Source organism: Andrena cerasifolii, chromosome 2, assembly GCF_050908995.1.
Source record: "Andrena cerasifolii isolate SP2316 chromosome 2, iyAndCera1_principal, whole genome shotgun sequence".
Taxonomy (NCBI): Eukaryota; Metazoa; Arthropoda; class Insecta; order Hymenoptera; family Andrenidae; genus Andrena; species Andrena cerasifolii.
Genome location: NC_135119.1, coordinates 22,652,637 through 22,668,558, shown reverse-complemented (window position 1 = coordinate 22,668,558; position 15,922 = coordinate 22,652,637). Strand labels below are relative to the sequence as shown.

At 43.1% G+C, this 15,922-nt stretch overlaps 2 protein-coding genes and 1 long non-coding RNA gene across 16 annotated transcripts in view; 2 read left to right on the top strand and 1 right to left on the bottom strand.

Annotated features, from left to right (window-relative positions):
• The first annotated feature begins 3,091 nt into the window (after positions 1-3,091).
• Positions 3,092-5,584, top strand: Gmer (GDP-L-fucose synthase-like protein). Of its 4 annotated transcripts, none has more exons than XM_076831184.1 (8): positions 3,092-3,267; positions 3,412-3,538; positions 3,833-3,981; positions 4,063-4,177; positions 4,254-4,382; positions 4,465-4,678; positions 4,760-4,897; positions 4,975-5,584. In XM_076831184.1, the coding sequence occupies exons 3-8, from the start codon at positions 3,845-3,847 to the stop codon at positions 5,208-5,210; spliced, it is 969 nt and encodes a 322-aa protein (XP_076687299.1). In that variant the 5' UTR covers positions 3,092-3,267; positions 3,412-3,538; positions 3,833-3,844; the 3' UTR covers positions 5,211-5,584. The 4 variants fall into 4 exon arrangements, with proteins under 4 accessions (XP_076687299.1, XP_076687298.1, XP_076687297.1 ...); XM_076831183.1 differs by having other exon boundaries at positions 3,092-3,293; XM_076831182.1 differs by having other exon boundaries at positions 3,092-3,312.
• Positions 4,464-15,922, bottom strand: part of LOC143378983 (uncharacterized) — a 79,602-nt gene continuing 68,143 nt past the window's right edge. The window contains exons 1-3 of one of the 2 annotated variants that reach the window (XR_013088400.1): positions 12,826-13,056; positions 12,470-12,788; positions 4,464-7,149 (exon numbers count right to left, since the gene is read on the bottom strand). This is a non-coding gene — a long non-coding RNA (uncharacterized LOC143378983). Of the gene's footprint in view, positions 7,150-12,469; positions 12,789-12,825; positions 13,057-15,922 lie in introns of those variants that run through there. The other variant, XR_013088401.1, reaches the window with a different exon arrangement.
• Positions 6,629-15,922, top strand: part of Inae (inactivation no afterpotential E) — a 50,307-nt gene continuing 41,013 nt past the window's right edge. For 2 of the 10 annotated variants that reach the window (XM_076831153.1, XM_076831155.1), the window contains exon 1: positions 7,149-9,031. In XM_076831153.1, coding sequence (XP_076687268.1) covers positions 8,937-9,031 — 95 coding nt within the window. In that variant the 5' untranslated portion in view covers positions 7,149-8,936. Of the gene's footprint in view, positions 6,772-6,813; positions 6,953-7,148; positions 9,032-12,662; positions 12,797-13,187; positions 13,264-15,922 lie in introns of those variants that run through there. The other 8 variants (XM_076831148.1, XM_076831151.1, XM_076831150.1 and 5 more) reach the window with 8 other exon arrangements.

Sequence of the window (15,922 nt, the reverse complement as noted above, 5' to 3'; positions counted from 1 at the left end):
ATTCCCATAAGGTGATAGGTCTATCGTTTTAGCCTATACTTCGCCGATGTTAGTAACTAAGGGGGAGAAACAAGTATCTCGCTCATATTTCTCCAAATATTCCTGCAACTATTCACTTACGCTAAGTTCAACTAAAACGTATTTATACATTATAAATAATACTACGTGATATGTATAAGCATTAACATTAATGTATCGAACGATTAAACATTGAGAATAAAAGAGAATTCAGCCGGCGCAGAAAATCATTTGCAAATCCAAGGCCAAATGTTACAAATTCCTTGATATCTCGAGTTCTATCGATTATAGTTAATAATAATTTATACTGGGCGGTTAGTGTAAATGTTGTTAACATTATTTGTCACAGCAATAGCCACTGGAATGGATATTTTAGCCGAAAATCCATTTTTGCCGAAGAATTCGCTGGATTTCGCAATTGTAACTAACCGTCGACCTTGTTTTCATCGGGGGACATCATTCCTCGAAGTCTACATAAGGAGCTCACAGATCTTCATGTACTCAGTCGTCGTCGGTCCTCCGGACTTGAAGGACCTCCGGGCACCCTGGAGCTGCCGAGCCACCTGGATCCACTGGACTTCCTGGGGACCTGGTCAGGGATTCAACCCTGGTTCTTCCTCCCCCTCCCCTCTGGAGCTGCCGAGCCACCTGGATCCACTGGACTTCCTGGGGACCTGGTTCTTCCTCCCCCTCCCCCCGGAGCTGCTGAACTTGCTGGGGACCTAGTTCTTCCTCCCCCTCCCCCCGGAGCTGCTGAACTTGCTGGGGACCTGGTCAGGATTTCAACCCTGGTTCTTCCGCCAGCCTCTCGCCCCTCTGGCCTGGGTTCGTTTATTCGCTTGGTGCTTATGAAATTTTGGGGTTCGGTAAGTCATTTAAAATTTTATTGTTTTGCGAATGTCGAATCTGATTTCTTCGGTCGTTTTCCATCATCTGTCCTATTTCCATGCATACTTTCGAGAATTTTGCGCGAGTCGTTCTATTTTATGTATTTCTTCGATGGGTTTGCATGATTTATTTTATTTGATGCATTTCTTCGATGGGTTTAAATGATTTATTTCATTTTCGTGAATTTCTTCGATGGTTTTCTCTGATTCATTTCATCTCGTCGATGTCTTCGATGGTTTTCCCTGATTCATTTCATGTCTTCGATGGTTTTTCCTGATTTATTTCATCTCGTCGATGTCTTCGATGGTTTTCTCTGATTCATTTCATCTCGTCGATGTCTTCGATGGTTTTCCCTGATTCATTTCATCTCGTCTATGTCTTCGATGGTTTTTTGTGACTTCTGTCACTCTGTCATGCATCTCATCGATGGGTCTACATTCTCTGCTCTTTCCTTCAAGTACTTATCTCTGCGGTGGTTTTGCATGCTCGTGCGTGCTCTGGTGTTGGTCGAAATTATCTCGATCGTCTCCAACTCAATAAGCTTTTCCTTAATTTCTTTCCAGGCCGACCACACCCTTACTAACATATAGTAGTTGATTGTTTCAACTTTTCAGGTTCACCGTTACTCGGGGAATGGAGTTAATAACACGATATATTTAAAAAGAAACTAGTGAAAAGTGATAGTGAAAAGTGATCGTGCAAAGTGACAGTGAAAGAAGACATCTAAGGTAGGCTAGGCTAATTTATTATAGTATGAAGTATTTAAGGTCCCATGTAAAATTGCCAAGCAGTCACTAAATCATTAACTTTGTTGTTCGCTTATTGGCTCCTCATCTGTGATGAGGAGGTTACCGCTGCTTCCGTTTGCGGAAGCAAGTGACTGAGCATGGAATCGGTATGGGTGGATCAGTTTCATCCCTTGGTGTTCTTGTCCAAAGGGAAAAGTTTCGGGCGTAGGGGGTGCACCTTTTGGTACACTGCCTGCGTAAGTCACCCGGTTCGATTACCCAATCTCCGTGTTGGACGGCTTGAGTCAGGTCAAGTGTTTGCTCCTGACGAGTCGCATCGGAGCAACAGGAATCGTCTGGGAGGCGCCGAGCGCTTTTCCCTTTCGACTTGGACAGCAGGGTGGTAGGAACTGCGCCGTCCAATACTTGTTTCATGCTTACCCTTCGCCTTTCCTTCTTTCCTGAATTTCTTTTAATCGAGTGATTGCTTGGCAGTTCCCTAGATTCTATATCTAAACCGAAGGGATCGATGGAACTTTGTTTCCATCCATCTCTTTGGTTTAGTAGGCTTCATGTAAAGGGAGATCGATGGAACTTTGATTCCATCTATCTCTCTACGGGTCTCCAAGCGCAGCAACCTCCTCGCGGTGAGACCTGGTAATCGGTGAGAACCGAGCCGATGGCTGCGATTGTCAAATATTCTAGACGTATATAAGAATTTCTTTAACTTGAAATACTATGGTAGAATGTAAGAATAAAATATGTAACTTAAAATGTTGTTCGATTGTTCCTACCGAACCCCAGAACACGAATATAGTGTTAAGATGGAAGAATAAGTGCAAGTTGGAATATTTCAGCGAGATACTGGAACTGTTGAGTTTTTCACAATTTTTAAAGTCCTCTCTGCTTCAGCATTTTATTGAAATATACAAAGTTACAATTCCTTTGCGAGGTATTCCACGTTACATCATGAAAGCATGTCTTCCACAAATAATGTTGTTGTTTATATAAATTTGTATGTTAAATAAATTTGTTTTGCGTTAAATAAACCGGAATAGGACAGCAAGGTTAAAAGACGAATGTGATATCGTTTTATTTTCTTCCTCCGTTCTTTTCCGTTGAACGAAATATGTTCATAAGATGATTTTTAAATTGTTACTCTAACAGAAACATTTGTAAATCGCGGGCATTGACTCTCAAAACATAAACTAGTTTTACTCGTGCTTAATTCTAGTTCCTACCACGCGTAGCGTTACAATCTGTTTTGAGACTTCACCGGTAACGTTGCATGCGACACTAAAATGGCAAGGGGGTCCTAGGACCCCCTAAACCGGCGACACAAAAATACATTGCTCGATAGGTCTATTCTATACCTCGTCTGTGCCTCAAATTATGGGTCGGTAACACAGTTGGGTGGCGACACGAACATCTATAAGGTGATAGGTCTATCCTATACCTCGTCTGTGCTCAAACTTTAAAACATCCTTTTGAGTAATAAATAAGCAATGCTTTTGTTTAATACAGTGATATAATGATTTACAGTTTCTCTACAAACCTAGAGCCTCAGATCGTAAATAAATAAGTAACGGAATCATTGGAACAGTTACAATACAATTCTATAATAAATTATACTGTATGTACATATGTATATTCTAAATCGTACGTAGAGAATTTGAAAGTGTACTCGATTTATTAATAACATTTCATTTATATGATCAGAAGTATGACGTATTATTAACAATACTTTAATCAAATTATACCCCATTTTTGCTAGCAGATGGCGACGAACGTCTTTATTATACAGTGAAATTCAAACCTCAATTTTCATCAATTTCGAATATTATTATTAGTGACAGAAGATTTTTGACATTAGTGAACCACTTATTGGCATTTGCTTTTGACATGTAAGTCTCTGAAGAGTATTACTAATAAGCAAGCGAACATATGCGATATTGGTGTCATACATAACATGTGATAACAATTCTACAAACGTTATGATTTTATTCAGTTGTCAACCATATAGTAACATATGCGATTTATAGAAGCGTTCCATACTTAGATCAACCACATCAGCAGAATAAAAGCGCAGTGCGAAATAAGAAATAATCTGTTTGTCTTGAGAGTTTAAGTAACTCGTATTGTATATAATTATAGTTCTGATAAAAGGAGCCCAGTCTTAACATTTAAGCTCTTCGTAGATCTCATGCAACATGTCTGAAGACAAGAGGATTATACTTGTGACCGGTGGAACAGGATTAGTAGGTAGAGCTATTCAAAGTGTCGTTAACACAGAGAAAAATGAAAAAGAAAAGTGGATATTCGTAGGATCCAAAGATGCAGACTTATGGTAGTTTGTTGTTTATTATTCGCATATCAATATATTAATTATATGGTTGGAGTAGCGAAAGTATACGTGTTATGGTTTCAGCGACAAGCAAAGTACAGAGAAACTGTTCGAAAGGCACAGGCCAACGCATGTCATTCACTTGGCTGCTATGGTCGGCGGTCTATTCCATAACATGGCACATAATTTGGATTTCTTGGTAAACGAAGTAAACTCTGAACCACTGGTGTATTATTAGTACAGAATTTATCGCAGCATATGCTTTAAACTTTTAGCGGAACAACATTCACATGAACGACAATGTATTACAAACTGCACACGAGACCGGTGTAGTTAAAGTTATTTCTTGTTTGTCGACATGTATATTCCCTGATAAAACCACATATCCTATCGATGAAACTATGGTAAATGGCTTACCTAATATTTCTATTTATCGGAGCTTTGATTGATATTAAATTTATCTCTCCTTTCTCATTATTTCTTTAGATTCACAATGGACCACCGCATCAATCGAATTATGGTTACAGTTACGCCAAGCGCCTTATAGATATCGCGAATAGGGGTTACTACGAACAGTATGGCAGAGTTTATAGCAGCGTCATTCCCTGCAATGTATTTGGTCCAAATGACAATTTTCATCCTAGTGCCAGTCACGTTATACCAGGCTTAATGCGGAGACTTTATGACATAATAGAAGATGGTATACAATGTTCTAATAAATTTTTTAAAATTACCTATTATGTTGCGGAAGATTACAGGAATGGGTACATTTATGTTATAGGTAATACCGAAGATAAAACGTTTACAGTACTGGGTTCTGGGAAGCCTTTAAGACAGTTCATTTACAGTTTAGATTTAGCTAAGTTGATAGTATGGGTGCTGAGAGAGTATAACTCTGTGGAGCCAATTATATTATCAGGTACATTTTAAGGCACATAGAGAACTAGTGCGTGGCATTGCTTGAATTATCCAAATAATTATGTTTGTAACAAATAGTTGACGAGTCCCAAGAAGTTACAATATCTCAAGTTGCCGAAGCAATTGCACAGGCCTTCAATTTCAAAGGGAAGCTGATATACGATTCATCAGCAGCCGATGGACAATACAAGAAAACAGCCAGCAATGCGAAGCTACGAAAGTATTTACCAGATTTTCACTTCACGCCATTCGATCAAGCCATTAAAGAAACTGTCGACTGGTACATAGAAAATTATGAACGAGCGAGGAACTAGCGAATATAAACTATTCAAATATTCCATCTACGATATATTTGGCTGTGTAAAAATAAGAAAGTTCAAATTCATTTACATAGTATTGTAACTGTTTCAGTAATTACAGCAAAGGAACTGTGGAACGAAACATTACGTTTCCATTTTTTTTTTAAGTAACTATATGAAAGATTATAGGTAGGATTGAAAATGAATTGTAATCGTATATCCCTAACTTCTGGCAATTCCACTAGTCTATTTTAAAAAGTAATGCCATAAAAATTGTATATTTTTGGAATAAATATTCTGTAGATAACGCGTCTTCTTTAGACTGTAACTCACACAGGATGTCGTTCATTCTAAGATTGTTAAATAAACATTACTGATTTTCAAGTAAACATGTATTAAGTTTCAATATCAAACCACAGAAAAAATTTATTTTCGCATTACTTTTCTTGTACAAGTATTTCGAACGTACCGCCGGAGTCAAAGGTTACGGAAATAGGTCAGTACGCAAATGTATATTGTTACAATCATCCAGCGGTTCCTTCCAATTGCGCTCAATGATCGGCCAATGCGAGCAAATAAATCTCAATGTAATTATCTGCACTGCATTCACGGTCGATAATCTTTTTATCCTCTCATTGGGAGCAAAACAATTGAGCGTACAAAATAGAGGAAAGATCGAGCACATTCTATACCTGTATTCTTATCACACTAGCGCATAAGGAGTAACTTACAAATCTAAATAGAGGAATAATACTATATTTTCCAACTGCTGTCAGATATTTCCACGATAGAGCATACGCAACAGTATGTAACCGAGGCCTGCCTGCCAAGCTTATAATCTCGTGCTGCGGTAATAAGATAGAAGAAACAATGAATCATCCCACGAGAGATGCGGTCAGAACAGGAATAAGAGAAATACGTCCGAGCTGTTTGCCAGGAGGATCGAGCCTAGAACCGTCACCAACTAGGGGTCAACTGTCACCTGCTCCACTTGGTGCCACTGATCATCGACGACTGCCACGACTGGTCCCGTGGAGCGAGGCGTCGCGTCGCAGCGACGCAGCAACTGCAGCACAGGCGTCGCGACGCACGCGCGCCCACCGACATATAGATTGAGCACCCTCCGAGCCGTGGAAGATGCACGGTGGCTCGAACTCGGCTAGCTCAGTCGCGCTCGAGGTGGCTCACCTCGACGATCGTGCCGATAATTGTTCTTCGCGGTGACATCCTCGCGATGGTGGTGTGTTCTCTGCACGTGGCGCGGCGTCGGCCGGAGGTCCGCCAATAAAATGCACCCCCTGTGCACGGTGGACGACATACGGGGGGAGGGAACGATGCCAGGGGTGCGTGGACACGCGTTGCGGCACCGTGAACGGTAACGCTGGCCCATCGGCTCCGCCGGAGGGAATTCGTCTGCCTTTGTGTCCCCTGAATCTTACGAGCGACGCTGAAAAAGCGAATGCGCGACCCTTCGCTAGCTTTCTCTGTGTCTGACAGCGTCAGGCGACGAGCAAGCGAGGCAGGAAAGCGTGGACTTTTAACTTGCTCGGACCGCGACAGACGACAAGGCCCGGAGGTACATCCTGAAACAGAGATAGCAGATATATATGTCGAGCGTTTACTATTTAAAAGCGTGATAATTAAAAGACGATGCAGTTAGCGTCGTGGCGAGGGCGAGAGAGAACGTGAATGCCGAGGGAGGAATAATGGAGTAATGGGTTTCTGTTTCTTAAAGGAGGCGAGGTGCAAGTAGTAAGGTAACTGTTTCGGTAGACGGTGATAATTTAATTAGTATTGATTGCACGTTTCACCAGCTTGCCCTGACACGCGGAATGATTCTTGGGAAAGTTCGTAGCTTTCGTTTCATTGCTATCGGGAGGCAAGCTGGCTCGGCAAGGGTTGCACAAGCTCCGTGCATGTACGCGAGCTCGGCTGGCGAAGTTTCCGCGTCGGGCTGAAAGAAGCAAAGTAAAAGCGGCGCTAGTATTTTCCTTTCGCTGCGTCCGTCATCCCGGAAAAGGGCCGGAATTTATTCAAACGATAGCGAAGCCACTATCAAAGGGAAGTTTCATCTCCGGCAAGCTAAACGCTGCACCGATCCTTTCTTTCTAGGAAAATCCGCTTTTAAAATAGTTAGTCCCCGTAAAGGCGGCGAGTTACGTCATCCTCATTTACCTATTCTCGGCGAACAAAGTGGCCGTTCTTTGAGGTTTTATGCCTCTTTTAATAGATCCCATTGATTGGCATTGCGTATGTAGGACCCGAACGAGTTTCTGGAAAGGCGACGAGAAGATCTCGCCCTTCGAGGCTCTAGCTGGGTGAAATCCGCGATGCCCTAGCTCGCAGGAGGCTGGGCAGGACTTTGGAACTTAAGAACTGTGTTTAACAGCTTCAGCGATCCTTCGAGAATATTTTATCAAGACATTTCCAGAGTTTCAACTGTTTCCCAACCGTGAAACGATTCCACTGACGAAGTGTAACTACACACGTAGAAGGATGCATACTAACTACGGGTTAAGTTACGGGCTCCAGAATTCCATTATTCATCCCTTACAGCGAGATGCATCGCAAATGATGCATACCTGATTCCTGTATTTTATTCATCTATCATCGCCGCTCGATGAAGATTTAACACAAATTCAGAATTGTCCTCGCAACCCCTGTGCCATTTCCCATGTAATAAATTCGTTTCACTGTTGCGACAGAGTCACGTCACGACGAGCTAAAAATTGTTAAAAACGTGCACCTTCGTTTGGCCGTGGATTTTCTTAGTTATCTACATTACCTTATCTGCCCATTCAATTTGACAGAACTTTGTTCTGTATACAAATCGTGAGTTGGTATTACGCTCTTTCAGTGTTGCACAATGCGCGTTCAGCTTCGAATGCAAGGGAAATAAAACAGTGACCCGTAACGAATTCGCGAGACAATATGAACCTTTTTACACCGGGTACAGTATTCATCAGACCTCGACAAGGAAGCTCAGGAAACTCAACTTGCTGGACCAGTAACGAAGACACCAACCTTCCTCTTCAACAGCATCGCAGAGCTGCAAGTTAAGGGCCATTTCCTGTAACTGGGCACATTGGCCCGGGAGGGCGTTAATAAGATTGGAATTAAGACGTTAATCAGCGGGACGTGCGTTGAACTATCACGAATGGTATCCTGCGCCTGCAAAGCTGACGAGTGCCTACCGAGCTCGAGTAATCGCGCTAATCCCAGCGCATTCGTCTTCCTCTGGGGTGGTCCCGCGACACCCTCCCGAAGAAACCCTTCGGGCGTCAGATAATTTGTGACTCCGGTGGACAGTGACAGTTGACAGAACTCTGAGAGAAGTAAGGGATGAAGAGAGAGAGAGAAACTACCCTCGACGCGATTAAGTGTGACGATCCCGTCAGCGGAACGTGACGCGGTGTCGTCTAGTGGCGGTGACGGTGCGTCAAGAACGCCTTCCCCGGAGGAAAACACTGGCTCCAGCGGTTTCCGATAAAGCTACCACGCCAGGAGGATGGAGGAGGCTCGCGATCTTCTTGACAAAAGTTGCGGAAATGCGCGTCGCGGAACAGAGCGACGACGACGTGGCGATTGGCGTCCCTATCGTGTTTTGGAGAGGCCTCAGACCAAGGTTCAAGTTCGCGTTGCTCGGTGATTCGAGGATGAAAACCACCGACCCGTGTTCCCGTCGACTCTGAACACTCCGAGTAGACGTTTGAATGGAAGATACGGCGAAACGAGCAAGAGATGCCTGGTATCGTGGTATTCCGACGCCGATGGAGCGTCGGCAGCGACGACCTCGTCGTCCCCGGTGCATTCCTGTTCATCCTGCACCTGATATGGTGAGTGGTCGCGTATTTATTTATTTATTTAGTAGCAGGAGGGTGAGGACAGAGCTGAAGGCACGGGGGGAGGGCATAAAGCTAAGCGAGATCTGTTGCTCGCGATCTCGGAATTAGGTTTAAGGAGAAAGAGTAGAACAGTCTCTATTATATAGTAATACCATTTATACAAATTAGAAGAGATAGTAGTCCCGGGGATGGGAGCCTCGAGGAATTTCTCGATCGAAACCACCCCGATGTATTTACATCGGGGCCCCGATCGATCGCCTCGACCCCTTAACGATCGGCTACCCGCCGGGTCTCAAGAATTTTCAACGATAGGATATGCACTTGCGAGGAGATCCTAGTATTTATAGAGCCTCTTTAAAATAGGATACGTTCGCGGATAATTCCGCGTGACCTACATTTTAGGCATCGATGCATCTACGTTGCACGGTGCATGTATATTTCGATTAGTTGATACAGATACTCTAAGACCGTGATTTCCGGCCCTTAATTGCCGGCGTGATTCGATAATCGATCTCTGCATGCGCAATCACACGCACGTCCCATCGCGTCGTCTTCGAACACGTGTATAAATTGCACGATTAATTATTTGCTTTATAATTAAACGCGATTAGTCGCGCGGAGGAACTTCAATTAGGTACGTGCCGAACTTCTAGGTTCCGTACCGATTCACGTTGCCGGGCGGTGTGAAACGCTTGGAATTGCGAGAGAATAGAAAACTGGGAATTCTCGTTATGCCAGATATACGCGCTTTTAATTAACACATAAACGCTTTTATAGATCGAAGCTACGAGAACGATGCTGCGCGCTATAAAGAGTCCTACCCTTAACAAAGAAACGGAATGTTTCGTTGCTACGTTCGGCCAGTTTCATCGTTAACGATGAACATCTCTTTTTCGCTGCTAGTTGAAAATGCAACGGAGAACTATGTTTGAGAGGGTAGAAACTTAGGGGATTATCTTGTTTCGCGAGGAACACCCTCCAAGCTTATCCTGTTATAAAGTACGTCCAAAGCGTTGCCCGCCAGTTTCAGTCCACTTGTGTCAACACTTGTTACACAATCGAGCGTCTAGCTTGTTTCAATAACTACGACAAAGCGTGCGTCGCTATTCTCTTTCGCGCGCACTTCGACGTATGTAGTTAGAACAACTGTGCGAACTTTTAAACCGTTTAAAGACGTCGTCCAAAGAAAACTCGCGAAACAAGTCGCTAGCACGATCCGCGAAGACATAAACATTTTGATGCATTCTCAGATTATTGATAGGTACATCCAGCTTATCATATCTGCTCGCACAAAGTTTAAGTCATCGATACCCGACGAACCGGTATAATCGCGACGGTCCGATAAAGAATCCGTGCCCCTCGGAAGATAAGTTTATTTGCATTGATTCAGATTTAATTCCCTCGGAATGCTGAGACGAAGCTCCGCCACGGCGCGTGACAATTTTACAGGACGACACGCAGACGGAAATGAGAAAATTGATTGTACTCCCGTTCGGAAGATCGCGCAGACGTCAGCAGTAGTTGGACGTTGTTTTAATCAAACTCCTATCGACCGCGTTTCCACGGGCGCGGAAAGGAAGCACGGAGAAGCCCGGTCGCAGCATCGTCAAGTCGGGGGGACGCGTGTTTATAGTGGCGACGAAAATGAAATGGACGACCGCCAATTTCTCCGCTATCCTTGCCCCCCTCTTGTATATTACCCAGGTCATTTGCCGCGTTCGTTAACGATTTTCCGAAGCTAAGACGTATGGGCGCGAACCACCGTGACGCGAAAACTACCCTTTGATCATCGCTAATAATAATCGCACGGTGCCGGCGCCCAGTAGACCTCTCCAAATACATAACAAATCACAATTCTCCGCTGGAAATCCGCTAATGAATTTATGCATGCGTGTACATCTACAGCCGCCGCGCAACCGTACAAGATAATCCATTCTAATTACACGCATTGGCCGTCGAATTGATTGCGATCGGAATGAAATAGCGATTATACCATAATCATACAGCACCTCATTTATTTATAGATTTCATAATAACGCTGACAGGGCAAGTTGAGGACACTCGGTCCACCTGATATGAAATGGCTATTAAAACTAGTACTGATATTATTTATTTTATCAGAGCGAACCTGGTGTGTTGAGAATTTTATACTGATTCAGAAAAACTGGTTGGCGTTTGCTTTAAGACAATATTCGCTGAAAATCGGGTTGAAAGCTGAAGTCATGACATCGGGCCATCTCTTATAAGTTGATAGGAGAGATGGCTCTCGTCGTTAAGAGGGATGGTTCGCGTCTTTGGGAGAGATGACCCACATAATCATTCATGAGAAATAACAAAGAAGACAGTAAAATTATTTACAACTACAGATTTATTGAAACCTTATTTGTTTACGCTAAATAAGTAAAGAACACATCAAACAAAAAGTGAACTAGGTATGTAGTTATACTGGCAATTAGCAAATTAAATGAATACAAAAGTGAATAAATAAAATAAACAAACAAAACTAATAAAAAAAGAGAAGAAAGAAAATAGGTAATACCAAAAAATAATCCCTCGCAGAATATTGTAAATTTAACTGATAGAGTAAAAGTTTAGAAACACATAAAACAAAAAGTGAACTAGGGATGTAGTTATACTGGCAATTGGCAAATTAAATGAATACAAAAGTGAATAAATAAAATAAACAAACAAAACTAATAAAAAAGAGAAGAAGAAAAATAGGTAATACAAAAAAATAATCCCTCGCAGAATATTGTAAATTTAACTGATAGAGTAAAAGTTTAGAAACACATAAAACAAAAAGTGAACTAGGTATGTAGTTATACTGGCAATTAGCAAATCAAATGAATACAAAAGTGAATAAATAAAATAAACAAACAAAACTAATAAAAAAAGAAAAGAAAAAAAATAGGTAATATAAAAAATAATCCCTCGCAGAATATTGTAAATTTAACTGATAGAGTAAAAGTTTAGAAAGTGAGTCATCCCTCACTGTTGCACTGGAACGACGAATTATTGCGCGCGGCGTTTATCATCGTCGAGGTACCTAACTCCGAATTAGAATCCACTATGTCTTTATTCATATTAACTTTTACAGTTTTATGAGAATTTTACAATGACCGTACAGAATGACGTAACGCTGCTGGTCGTTGGTTTTTAACTGATTGTGAGCCATCCCTCTGTTTGAGGCCGGTATTTTACCTGCTTGCTAGTGTAGGGGTGGGCGGTAAGGTAGGCGAGCAGCTTAAGGAATTTAAGAAAGGGATTCCTAAAGATTCCCAGTTTTCCAAGATTGCTGTGTCAGACACCAGTTCGTCTATTCGAGGGATTAACTAGCGATTATCGCGATATTATGAACGAGTAACTAACACCGTTTATGTTCCGCTGTCGCGCGGATAGGACGCTCCCAAACGTCAGGCTAATACTCACTTCTAACGCGTATGTACGCCGTTTATAGCTGAAGGTGTTAAATCTGCGAGACGAAACCGGGCCAGAGAGTTCCCTCCATTTTTTCCTCTGCCTGTCGATAAAACGACAGACACAGCTTCTACTACCCGCGCTTCCGTGATCAGTGCGCCCGTGACAGTCGGCTGGTCACGAGGCCCAGCGATTCGGTCATTCGCCTAGTCTCGGCGTAGTCAGCTGAATCGGAGGTGGAAGGATGCCGAGCCTCGTTGCGTTCGGCAGACGCTGGGGAGTCGGCAGCGATGACCTGCTCTGGCCAGCCACTGTCTTGGCAGTCATTCATCTATTCGAGTAAGTGCGACAGTGCAAAGAGGAGCGACCTGCGGGCGGCTCTGCCTTCGTTCCTACCTACCGCGCGCTTGCATTCCTATGCCGGCTATGAAATTGCGTGTAAGTGAAGCGACCCACGTGCGTGCAGTTCGACGAATCGCGACGATATGAGAGCTTGAGAGATCGAGATGCCTCTCGGTTATAGGGAACTCAACGATTCCGATTCGATGCAGTGGGGAATGCGGAGCGACGCTGCCGGCTAACTAGCGACGCACTTGGCTCGTGTACGGCAGACAGCGATGGTCAAGCGAATATAGGCGTATTTTTATGCGGTGAAATAAGGAGCAAACAGAGGCGGGTGAATTTGTAGGGACGACAAGGCTCGATGAATTCTTTGCCGGTTTGCAGCCTTCGCTTGTGATTGTGAGACGTGAGCGGTAGAATGAAGTCTGGCTTGCAGCATCGCGATGTTTAAATACTTACCTAAGGTAACTTGCGTCGCATACACAGTAGCGCACTCAGGATTGAATCTTGGGGGGAGCCGAGTTGAAGGGATACAAATATTTTTAATGCGAGTCCAGTGAAATTCATTAGGTGATTATACAAATTAATTTAAAGGATAAAATTCAGCTTTTTTTTCTTTCTACAAAGCTCTTGAATTATATCAGTCGTGATTATATTAATCTCCTTTTTTCTTTGGTGGGTGTGCCAGGGCTCCTTGCCCCCCTCTGGGTGCATCACTGCTGATTCAGAATGAGGAATTTTGTATATTTCTTTTATGTCTCAGCTTGTAGGAATACAAGTGTCGCAAACATTCTTTTGTTTATCACTGTACGTACGTGTATATCTGCATACCTATTGAGCTCTAAACATACCTGGAGAGTGAACAGAGCAATGCCGGCCGAGTTGAAGGTCCGAGAAAGAGGTGAACCTATCACTGTCTTACAACAGCCTCTGGATGTATAGTGCAAGTGAGTGAAGTTACCTGCGCACACATACATACATAACACAGATATATGATACACTGTGAGAGGGATAACAGGAAGAAGGATAGGTTCACCGCTTATCTTCTATTTCCTTCGAACCGCTGTCGCCTCCACTTCTTCCCACTGCTGTTCACTCTCCAGGTATGTTTAGAACTTAATGTGCATACCTGACACGTTACAGAATCACAGCTAGCGTATGCTCGTGTAATTGATCAATTTTCGTAATCTCGTTCAGACAGATGACGGCAGTTTTGAGCGCGATGTAACAGTGCAAATGTCAATAAGGATACTGATGCAATTGTTTCAATGCTCGAAATATTACGCGCCTTTTGTAGGCGCGAATAAAGCCGCGTTACACTCGCCCCCACTGTTCTGTCGCGCCCGTTACATACGTTAGAGAGCATTGCATCAGAACGTACCAGTGCTGGATTAATCAATAAGGAAAATAAGCTCATGCTTAGGGCATCGTAGAAATTTTCTGAGTTTTAAAATCTAACTTTTTTTTAGAAACACTTTTCAGTCAAATTATCGGAAATGCCTAAGAAATCGTACATTGAGTTCGAGTGATCACCTTGTATAAGGGGGCCTCAAAATCGTTTAAGTGCTTAGGGCCTCTAAAGGCCTTCGTCCGTCTCTGGAACGTACATGCAGTGTAAATAGAACGAGAATAAAAAGAGCTGCGATTGTTATGAATGGAGCATGGCGAGACGGATAATATCAATGCTCAAACTTTCAAACGATTTATAGAGCGCAAATACGACGAGTCTTTGCGCGCCTCGCTCGAACGTGGCTCGATCTCGATGCAAAACTTTCGTCAAGCGCGCGGAACTTCTCTACGGAATAACAAGCGCGGCTGGAAATAGAGAATATTGAATACGTAATAACACATGCACAAGAACTGCTAGACACGACCCGCGCTATCAGCATGTTTTGCATCGTTAGAGACATTTTAAGGAACGTTGTTAGATACAAGTCGTTGGCCTTTGACATGTACGATTAAGGGGCTTTCCTAGTGTGCCGGCTGAAGAAAACTTAATTTCTTGTGAATTATAAGAAGGAATTATGGGAGGTTTATAGCTTTGTTCTTTCATCTTCTATAACTATAAAAAAATGTAAATAAAAATGTCCATTTATAGTGGAATAGGAGCGTCGCGAAGTGCACAATATCCTTCCGGATTTGTCTTAAACTTTTTGTGTTTTGGTGTTTATTTCACATTTTCCCTTTTTCTGACAGACAACAAAGATTTAACCCAGCCATTCTGTGCATAGACAAATGGATATTTACATAGGAAGTTTAATTGAACCTGTCTTTGAGTCGAGGACAGTGGAGCTTCCGCCCCCAATTACTCGAATCATAACGATTGTCTCGCAAACAGCCCGAGGAAGGCAGTTTCCGCTTACAACGCTTCTCACTTTTCCGACGGGGAATCTAGGAGGCGCAGTTCCATGGGGTTCGTTTGCGGCGGTAAATAGATTTAGCGCGAACTCGACCGCGACGTCGTATAAACTCGTCGGGTTTCCCTGAAGGTATGAAAGCGTCAGTGAAACGGGAATCCACTTCCTTTCCCACTGTGGGCGTAATTTTCCCCCTTTTCGGCTAGGTGCTTAATCTAGCCGTTCTTTCGTTTCTCTTTCTTCTCCTCGATGGAAAATTCATGGAAATCGGTCCACGCAGGCACACGTTTGGAATTCGATTAAATTTCAAATTCGCCACGGCCAAGCGCCGTCTCCTTCAACCCACGAATCTCTCTTCAACGATGCAAATCCCGCGAGGAGAACAGTCGGCAGACTGAAGGGGAACGCAAAGGCAGGTTTCATCTTTGCATCGAGTAGCCGTGTAAATGATTCTTCGTAAATGGTGTTACCGTTTTCAGTTTGGTGCCATTTTCAGTGCTCCGCTAATAGCACTGTAATACACTGCCATCGTAAATTTATTATTATACTAGTAACGCTAATGGCGTTAACGTTAATATATTATCCCTGATATCGCACTTAAATCAATTAGGCGATTTCAAAGCTGCGGCGATTTCAAAGCTGCGGCGATTTCAAAGCTGGCACCGCCAGTTTCGAAATTCCTAATATCGAGAACAATTTCGAAAATTGTTCCGTATTCGACTGCTATAGGGTAGACCGGGGGCGATAGTAACAGGGAGGCGATTGT